Raw genomic sequence first — 10,540 nt, 5'->3', positions numbered from 1 at the left:
AGAAGTCCACCAACAGGCATACCCACTCCAAGAGAAAATGTCATTACACTTTGTACCTGAACTGCCTTGAGTATATCCTTTCTAAACTAGCCATGACATTCCATATGTGTCAGATACATTCTTGTCTTTCCCAGAATTTGTGTTCAAGGATGAAATGCAAAAGCAGGTCCTGCTTGCCTATCTGTTCATTTTCCTATCATAGAACTTACGAGAGGTCTTTTTCAAATACAAACAAATGAATTGACTTTATTTTAACTAACAGCAATGACACATTGATTGGTAGGAACTTTGGTTCATTGGTTTCTATCTTCAGTACTGTCACAGTAGAAGACAAACTGTTCCAAATGGGAGCAAGAGGGAATAAGGATTCTAACATCATAAGTAAAAGGAGTCAATTCATTCTTACAAAAATATACACCAGCTCCACACATGACCTTGTCTACATTCCAACAGCAAGCAACCAGTGAGGTGATTACAAATTGTGATTATGAGGATAGTGAGAACAAACCTATTGACTGTCATTATTACCAAGACCAACCCAATGCATGGTCAAATTTTAAAACACCATTCCCTCGAGACTTGTATTAAGCTAAAGGTACGTTATTCAGCTGCTCAAGCCTCACAAAGTGTTGTGTGATGCATCAGCTATTGACTGAGAGAGGCTGGTCTGGTAGCCAGGTGTGAGCTGGGATTAATCCTGAGTGCTAGATGCCTCTGAATGCCTCTGAATTCATTCATTCTCTGAGACCTATTAGAGTTCCACTTGTCTTATAATGCCTTTCATTTCATGTTCCAGAGCTCCCCTCAAGGGTCCACGTGTCACGCCTGGGCTAATTTCTGATACATTATCTTTGTTTATATGACTGGAAAGAATACAGTCCCAAATTTGGGTGAACTGCGCACAGACTGCTTGTTTAATGATAAGGCATAAACATTGTGAAAAGGTATTTTATCTTCAGCTGTGCGGCAATACAGGAAAAAAAACAGACAAACAAGAAAAAAAAAAAACAGAATGGAAGAGTGATACCCAGCTTGCTAGCCAAACAAGAACTGATAGTGTTTATCTCTGAGAAATCTACAACTGCAAAAGGAACTTTGTCATCTTGCAGGAGTATAAATGGCCAGTGGAGAGACCACCACCTTATGCTGAAGGGACAGCAAATTTTTCCTCTCTATGGGAACAGGAAAGATGATTACCTTCTGCTTCCTGTACTAGGTAATAGACTTGGGTGGTGAGCCAATTACAGGCAGTCAGTACTTTGGAAATGGCCGAGTGACCGAATTCAAATACGGCGCAAAGCTGGGGACAGTGATCCGCAAGTGTGATGGAGAAAAGATGGCCTACTTAAAGTAAGGGCACCCATCGTGCAGCTTGCCTAGGATACGCTGGATGCACAGCTTGGCGGGGTAGATTCAAGTCCTTGTGTTTTTGGCCAGGAACTGGGGAGAAGGCTGGGGCTTTGTGCCTTCTGACAGAGCCTTGGTCTTTGTGGATAACCATGACAACCAGCGGGGGCACGGGGCTGGTGGAGCTTCCATTCTCACCTTCTGGGATGCCAGGTAAGGAATGCGGGGTTGTCTGGCTGATGCCTCTTCCTCTTGCTGATTTGTTTGTCTCTTTGTTCCCCAGCATGCTTTCTCTAGCCACGTCTCATTATGCTTTTGGCCCAACAGGCTTTATAAAATGGCCGTTGGTTTCATGTTGGCTCATCCGTATGGATTCACACGTGTGATGTCAAGTTATCGTTGGACAAGAAATTTTGTAAATGGGAAGGTAAGTTTGTAACACTCAAGATTCACGTTTGCTAAACTTCTCAAGTGATTTCTCTGTCCAATCCTGGATCGGGTGGGTGGAAATTAGGTGCGCCATCCATCCAGCTTTTTGCTCTGCTTTTTCCAGTAAGAACTTTCAAATGTCTCTTTTCAATAAAAAGGACGTCAACGACTGGATTGGACCACCTAGCAACTCGGATGGATCAACAAAGTCGGTTACAATCAATGCGGACACCACCTGTGGCAACAACTGGGTTTGTGAGCATCGCTGGCGGCAAATAAGGTAGGAGACTCTGGAGCAAAACGCAGTAAAAGCAGTGACTTTTGCATGATGAGCCTCTTGGCTGTGGAGCTCTTGCAACTCCAGTGACAGCCATTCCTGGCATTTTCAGGAACATGGTTATCTTCCGTAACGTGGCAGACGGCCAGCCTTTCTCAAACTGGTGGGACAATGGCAGCAATCAAGTAGCTTTTGGCCGTGGCAATAAAGGCTTCATCGTCTTTAATAATGACGACTGGTAAGTTGGTGGGAGAGACCGTATCCCCAAGGAGAAGCAGAACTCCCCAGACGGAATGCTGAAAGGGCTTAGGTGTTGGGAGGGGGGATGTCCTTCAGCTAGAGCGCTGACAGGTGAATGGAGAACATTGAAAGCAAGGCTGAGGTGTCTGAGTGGAGCGTCTGAAGACGTACAGATTGCTCGTTAGCATCTTGAGCATCCCATTCCTGTGGTCTGCCGCATATATCGTGTCATCTCCAGTACATCCACAGATGAATTCACATGAGAAGAGGCTGAGGCTGTGGACAGAGCAGTGCCCAAGGATGGAAGCAGTAGGAGCTGAAGTTTTGGTAGTTCTGAGCGGGGCAGGCACTCTCTCACTTCCCTCATCCAAACTTGCCCGTCCAATCCAAGCCAGTCCAAGCCCGTTCAACCCTAATGGATTGAACGCTCATCACAATTAGGATTATCATAGAATCATAGAATATCCTGAGTTGGAAGGGACCCTTAAGGATCATCAAGTCCAACTCTTGACACCGCACAGGTCTACCCAAAAGTTCAGACCATGTGACTAAGTGCACAGTCCAATCTCTTCTTAAATTCAGACAGGCTCGGTGCAGTGACCACTTCCCTGGGGAGCCTGTTCCAGTGTGCAACCACCCTCTTTGTGAAGAATCCCCTCCTGATGTCAAGCCTAAATTTCCCCTGCCTCAGCTTAACCCCGTTCCCGCGGGTCCTGTCACTGGTGTTAATGGAGAAAAGGTCTCCTGCCTCTCGACACCCCCTTACGAGGAAGTTGTAGACTGTGATGAGGTCTCCCCTCAGCCTCCTCTTCTCCAGGCTGAACAGGCCCAGTGACCTCAGCCGTTCTTTGTACGTCATCCCCTCCAGGCCTTTCACCATCTTCGTAGCCCTCCTCTGGACACTTTCCAACAGTTTCATGTCCTTTTTATACTGTGGTGCCCAGAACTACACACAGTACTCGAGGTGAGGCCGCACCAGCGCAGAGTAGAGCGGGACAATCACCTCCCTTGACCTACTAGCGATGCCGTGCTTGATGCACCCCAGGACACGATTGGCCCTCCTGGCTGCCAGGGCACACTGCTGGCTCATATTCAACTTGCTGTCTACCACGACCCCCAGATCCCTCTCTTCTAGGCTGCTCTCCAGCGTCTCATCGCCCAGCCTGTACGTGCAGCCAGGGTTTCCCCGTCCCAGGTGCAGGACCCGGCACTTGCTCTTATTGAACTTCATGCGGTTGGTGATCGCCCAGCTCTCCAACCTATCCAGATCCCTCTGCAAGGCCTTTCCACCCTCATTCGAGTCCACAACTCCTCCAAGTTTGGTGTCATCAGCAAACTTGCTCAAAATACCTTCTATTCTTACATCCAGTTCGTTTATAAAAATATTGAAAAGTACCAGCCCTAAAATGGAGCCTTGAGGGACCCCACTGGTGACCGCCCGCCAGCCTGACGCAGCTCCATTTACCATAACCCTTTGGGCCCTGCCCGTTAGCCAATTGCTCACCCATCGTATGATGTTTTTATTTAGCTGTATGGTGGACATTTTGTCCAGTAGGATCCTATGGGAAACTGTGTCAAAAGCCTTGCTGAAGTCCAAAAAAATCACATCAGCTGGTTTCCCTTGGTCCACCATACGGGTGATCTTATCATAAAAGGAAATCAGGTTAGTTAGGCAGGACCTACCCTTCACAAACCCATGCTGGCTGGGACCAATGACTGCTTTGTCCCCCAGGTGTGCCTCAATAAGTTCGAGAACCATCTTCTCCATGATTTTACCAGGCACTGACGTGAGACTGACAGGCCTGTAATTGCTAGGGTCTTCTTTCTGACCCTTCTTGAAAATCGGCACAACATTTGCCAGCTTCCAGTCTACCGGGACCTCTCCAAATTCCCAGGATCGTTGAAAAATAATTGAGAGAGGTTCCGCGATGACGTCCGCCAGCTCTTTCAGCACCCGGGGATGAATCCCATCCAGACCCATGGACTTGTAGGAATCCAGGTGGAGTAGCAAATCCTGCACACGTTCAGGGTCAGTTGGGAGTTTGTCATCCCCACTGTCCCGGTCCTCCAGCTCAGGGCACCCTGGGTCCCAAAGCCCATCATCGGCATTGAAGACAGAGGCAAAGAAGGCGTTAAGCGTCTCTGCTTTGCCTATGTCATTGTCTGTGAGGAGACCTTCCCTATCAAGGAGCGGCCCTATGTATTCTTTAGTTCTCCTTTTTCCATTCACATATCTAAAAAACCCTTTTTATTTTCTCTCACAGACACAGCCAGCTTCAACTCTAGGTGTGCTTTGGCCACACGAATTTTCTCCCTACAAACACGAACAGCATCCCTGTATTCTTTCCATGACACCTGGCCCTCCTTCCAGTAGCGAAACACTCTCTGTTTCCGCCTAATCTCCATTAGAATGTTCCTGGTCAGCCACGCCGGCCTCCTGCCCCGCCTGCCTGACTTGCGATATTTAGGAATTGCCTGATCTTGTGCTTCTAGGAGGCATCGCTTAAAGAATGACCAGCACTGGTGGACATCGAGGCCTTCAAGAGCAGTTTCCCAGGGGACCTTGCTGACTAGTTCCCTGAGCAGCCTGAAGTCCACTTTCCCCATATCTAGGGATGAGGTTTTGGTGGCACTTTTCCTTCTGTCACCGTAAATTTTGAACTCAACCACTTCATGGTCGCTATGACCAAGGCGGCCACCAATCACCACATCTCCCACCAGACCCTCTCTGTTTTCTAGCAACAAGTCTAGGAGGGCACCTTTCCTAGTTGGCTCCGTTAGCACCTGCACCAAGAAGTTATCATCTAGGTGCTTCATGAACCTCCTGGACTTGCTCGTGTCAGCCGTGTGGCACACCCAGTTAACGTCTGGCAAGTTGAAGTCCCCCATAAGGACAAGGGGAGTTAATCTCGAGGCCTCTCTTAGTTCTGTAAAGAATAATTTATCGGCGCTATCGTCCTGGCCAGGCGGTCTGTAATAGACTCCCACAATGACATCCCCTTTATTCGTTCGTCCCTTGATCCTTACCCAGAGGCTCTCAACTTTGCCATTGCCGACCTGAAGTTCCACACAGTCCAGCCCCTGCTTCACATACATTGCCACCCCACCACCTCGCCTACCCTGCCTGTCCCTCCTGAAGAGCCTGTAACCATCTATCGCAACACCCCAGTCACAGGACTCATCCCACCAGGTATCACTTATGCTGATGATGTCGTAGTTGCGGATTTTTTTTAAAGATTACCTTTAGCAGCACGCGTCCTGTTGTGAAGCTCTTTTATGCTTTGATTTTGTCCTGTTCTTTCCTTCCAATGAGAACAACTCCTGCTGCCTGAGCTAGATTTACACAGTGGCACCCTAGTTCTATAGTTCTAAAGCAGATGTATGTTTCCGGGGATGGAATGGCTAACTTCCAGATCAGTAACACTGACGAAGATCCATTTGTTGCAATTCACATTGATGCCAAGTAATATCTTCAATCAGAATTTGTTTCTCTCCTGTCCGTCTGTACGTATGCTGTTTCCCCCATTTGCGATTCCCTGGTGTTTAAGATCCTGTGACTCTCTGTTCCCAGTGAACAATAAACGGCAATCAAACTGAAGAGTGATGTCTTTTCTCCTAATGAACTGGATTGTAGTAGCATTATCACATCATAACTGGGGGCCATACCATTGGTACCTCTTAAGGCTACCAAGAGAGCACTGCATTTCCCAGCTGCTATCAGCCATGCTGGCTGTTCCACTGGTAAATGTGAAGTGAGCTGCATAGCCAAACATCACTTAGTCCTCTTGATGATAGTGAAAGCACAGCATAATATTGTCTCTGTGTTGAAGTAGCTCTGCTGTGTCTCAGTTTCATTCCACTGCGATCTCTTGCTTCTTGTGACACTATAGGGGCTTGGCATGTAAGGACAAGTTTGTGTCACTTCATCCTTCATCAGGACACTAAAAAATGGAGGTAGTAGCTTTTCTTTAATTTTTGCAGCCAGCAGATCTCCTCTCTCCCAAACAGCACAAAGTTTAACGCTCTGTTTTTTGACAAGCTGCACTTTAAAATCAGTCTATAACCTTCACAGTTTTGGAGCTGTGCAGAGGGAAAACAAAACAAAACAAAACAAACAAACAAAAAAACACAAACAACAACAACAACAAAAAAAAAACACAAACAAACAAGAATAAAAACAAAAGAACATCAGAAGAAAACTATCTCAGATACCTCTAATTTAGAGTGCAGAAACTGTAAGCTATCCCGAGGTTATTCTTATCAAAACAAGTGCTGCAAATGAACACTCTTAATTAAAGGTTACCGATTTGCTAGGAAGCGTTCTCTGGAAATGGTGGCCATCAATAATTTGTTCATAACATATCTCATGAGTAAGACAACTGTTTTCTTCCAAGCAAATAACGCTAAGTCATTCGCTGTCTGTGCAGATGTGGCTTGACCAAAATCTTTCACTGCCATCTGGGTTGTCTTGTGCTATCCCACACTGCAAGCAACAGGCTCCGGGCAGTCAAGCAGCAACTGGAATGGGGAGCCAGCCTCTTTCAAAGGGGCAGGAGTGCTGCCTGGCCTGATCCCAGGGGCAAAAGACAGGTTTGCAATGGATATCCTGACAGAGAGTGGAGCACAGCGTATGCTCGTCTCCATGCTGCACTAGGTTGTTGTAAAGTTTTTTGTTTGTTTGTTTTGGTTGGTTGATTTTGGTTTTGGTTGGTTGCTTCCTTGATTGTTGTTTAGTTTTGGTTCCGGCCCATGTTGACATTCAGGTCTAACACTCAGAAACTGGATGGTTCTCTGCTAACTATTAGACAGACATTACCTAACCCCAAATGTAAAAGTCTAGCCATAAAGATTGCAAGCTCTAACCACCGTACCTTCTGTGGAAAACGATTGAAATGACCTACATGTACATCCACCTGAGGTGTCCATAAATAACAGGCAACAAAGGCATGCAGAATGCAGAGATCGTGGAATCACAGGATCATTAAGGTTGGAAAAGGCCTCCCAGATCATCTGGTCATCCCAGATCATCCCCCTACCACTAGGGTCACCCACTAAACCATGTCCCTATGCACCAAGTCCAATCCTTCCTTGAACACCCCCAGGGACGGTGACTCTACCACTTCCCTGGAAACCCATTCCAGTGCCTAACTGCTCTTTCTGAGAAGAAATGTCTCCTAATTTCCAACTTGAACCACCCCTGGTGCAACTTGAGGCCATCCCCTCTTGTCACTAGTAATGCGCAAGAGGAGGCCGGCCGCCAGCTCCCCACACCTTCCTCTAGGGTCGCTGTAGGGAGCAGTAAGGCCTGCACTGAACCTCCTCTTCTCTAGACTAAACAACCCCAGTTCTCTCAGCCACTCCTCATAAGACTTGTGTTCCAGACACTTTGCCAACTTTGTAGCCCTTCTCTGGACCAGCTCCAGGGCCTTGGTGTCCTTCTTGTACTAAGGGGCCCAAAACTGAACACAGTAGTCGAGGTGCGGCCTTGCCAAAGCAGAGTACAGGGAGCGGTCACCTCCCCGGTCCTGCTGGCTACACTATTCCTGATACAAGACAGGACGCCATCGGCCTTCTGGGCCACCTGGGCACACTGCTGGCTCGTGCTCAGGTGAGCATTGACCAACACCCCCATATCCTCTTATAATAATAATTGCTTTCCAGCCACTCGGCCCCAAGCCTGTGGCGCTGCATGGAGTTGTTGTGGCCAGAGGGCAGGAGCCAGCACTTAGCCGTGTTGAACGTTATCCCCTTGGCCTCTGCCCATCAATCCAAGCTGTACAGGTCCCGCTGCAGGGCCTTCCTACCCTCTGGCAGATAGACACATCTCCCCAGCTTGGCATCATCTGTCAGATGGATGTGTCTTGGCTTGTGATCATGTCTGAATCCAAATCTTCCATCATGTTGGACTGCAGCGTGTATTTTACGTGATGTAGAAATTGAAGACTCGGCCTCAGCACTGCACGTACCACTGGAATTAATACTCTATATTAACACATGCAAGTAGGATTTCTGCCTTTAAACTGGTTCACAAGGTCTAAGTTGAGTATGCCTGAGAAAGACCTACATTTCACTTTTACCTTTGGAACAGCCGGCACGAGCATTAGTTTGCATGAAGACTTAATGGTACCACTGCATAGAAAGCAGAAGAAATAATAATGAAGAAAACAGTGCTAACTAATTCTGAAAAACCTGAAGATCAGCAATAATCTTGACAGTACCTCTAGGTTTCCTGACTCATCTCAAAGACCTGTTGTTGTTCAGGAAGACACTTGCTTTTTTCACCTTCTTTGTATTGTTTTAGGAAGCAAATATGTACCAAAAAGAGCTTGAAACAAAAGGAACAAAAACAAACGCTGGGTCACAGAATCACAGAATCACTGAATCGTAGGGGTTGGAAGGGACCTCAAAAGATCATCGGGTCCAACCATGCTGCCAAAGCAGGTTCCTTAGAGCAGGCTGCCCAGGTAGGCGTCCAGACAGGCCTTGAATATCTCCAGAGAAGGAGACTCCACAACCTCCCTGGGCAGCCTGTTCCAGCGCTCCGTCACCCTCACCGTGAAGAAATTCTTTCGCATGTTGGTGCGCAACTTCCTGTGCTCCATCTTGCTCCACCTTGTTCTGTCCCCACAAACCACTGAAAAGAAGTTGGCCAAATCCCTCTGTCTCCCACACCTCAGGTATTTATACACATTGATGAGATCCCCTCTCAGTCTTCTTTTCTCCAGGCTGAACAGAGCCACGTCTCTCAGCCTTTCTTCATAGGGAAGATGCTCCAGGCCCCCTATCATCTTTGTGGCCCTCCGCTGGACTCTTTCCAGGAGATCCCTGTCTTTTTTTTTTGTACTGGGGAGCCCAGAACTGGACACAGTACTCCAGGTGAGGCTTGACCAGGGCAGAGTAGAGGGGGAGGATCACCTCCATTACCTGCTGGCCACGCTCCTTTTCATGCACACCAGGATCCCATTGGCCCTCTTGGCCACCAGAGCACACTGCTGGCTCATGGTCAACGTGTCGTCCACCAGGACGGCCTTCTCCTCAGAGCTCCTCTCCAGCAGGTCGCCCCCCAGCCTGTATTGATACGTGCGGTTGTTCCTTCCCAGGTGCAGGACTCTACACTCGCTCTTATTAAACCTCATTTGGTTTCTTCCTGCCCATCTCTCCAACCTGTCCAGGTCTTGCTGAATGACAGCACAGCCTTCTGGCGCATCAGCCACTCCTCCCAGCTTTGTGTCATTGGCGTACTTGCTGAGGGCAGACATTATTCCCTCATCAAGGTCATCGATGAAGATGTTGAGCAACACCGGGCCCAACACCGACCCCTGGGGAAAACCGCTACTCACGGGTCTCCAGCCAGACTCTGCGCCACCGATCACCACCCCCTGAGCTCGGCCAGTCAGCCAGTTCTCAACCCACCTTACTGTCCACTCCTCTATCCCACACTTTCTTAGCTTTGCTAGCAGGATGTCATGGGAGACAGTATGGAAAGCCTTGCTAAAGTCAAGGTAGATCACATCCACTGCTCTCCCCCCATCTACCCAGCTGGTGATGCCATTATAGAAGGCAACAAGGTTGGTCGAGCACGACTTCCCCTTGGTGAATCCGTGCTGACTACTGCAAATAACATTCTTCTCTTTGAATTGCTTGGAGATAGCGTCCAGAACAAGTTGTTCCAACACCTTTTCAGGGACTGGGTGCAGCCCTGATCTTTCAAAAGCAGTGAACAGATTGGCGACCAAATTTTGAATTCACTTAAGAAGACAGTGACAGTAATTATTTTCTTTGACGTTCTAGAATGAAACAGACAGCAAAGACTGACTCTTCAATTGCTACATCACATAAAATAAATGCTGCACTCAAACATCATGGAACATTTGGATTGAGGAATGATTACAAGCAGGGATATATCCCTCTCTGTATTCTGCATGCCTTTATTGCCTAATACTTACAGAAACCACCGGTGGATATGTGTCATTTCAATCATTTTCCACAAAAGTTATGGTGGTTAGAGCTTGCAATCTTTATGGCTAGACGTTTACATTTGGGATTAGGTAATGTTCATCACATAGCTAGTATAGAATCACACACTTTGTGAGTGATAGACTGCACGTTAACATGAGCATGAAAAAAACACCTAAAGAGCAAACCAACATCAAAAATAAGATAAAAAATAAAAATAAAAATAAAAATAGAAATAAAAATAGAAATAAAAATAAAAATAAACATAAAAATAAATAAAAATAAATAAAA

The 10,540-nt window shown here is 47.1% G+C and overlaps 1 protein-coding gene across 1 annotated transcript; it reads left to right on the top strand.

Annotated features, from left to right (window-relative positions):
* Positions 1–429: 429 nt before the first annotated feature.
* On the top strand, positions 430–5,891 carry LOC309880772 (pancreatic alpha-amylase-like; the record flags this gene model as incomplete). The annotated part of the gene is made up of 7 exons (XM_082766037.1): positions 430–468; positions 1,217–1,350; positions 1,438–1,560; positions 1,675–1,774; positions 1,935–2,056; positions 2,166–2,293; positions 5,627–5,891. 7 exons carry the CDS (start codon positions 430–432, stop codon positions 5,758–5,760), a joined length of 780 nt encoding a protein of 259 aa, XP_082622163.1. The 3' UTR covers positions 5,761–5,891.
* Between the last annotated feature and the right edge of the window lie 4,649 nt (positions 5,892–10,540).

This window comes from Aythya marila (assembly GCF_965140915.1).
Source record: "Aythya marila genome assembly, chromosome: 8".
Taxonomy (NCBI): Eukaryota; Metazoa; Chordata; class Aves; order Anseriformes; family Anatidae; genus Aythya; species Aythya marila.
This window is presented reverse-complemented; position numbering and strand designations above follow the sequence as displayed.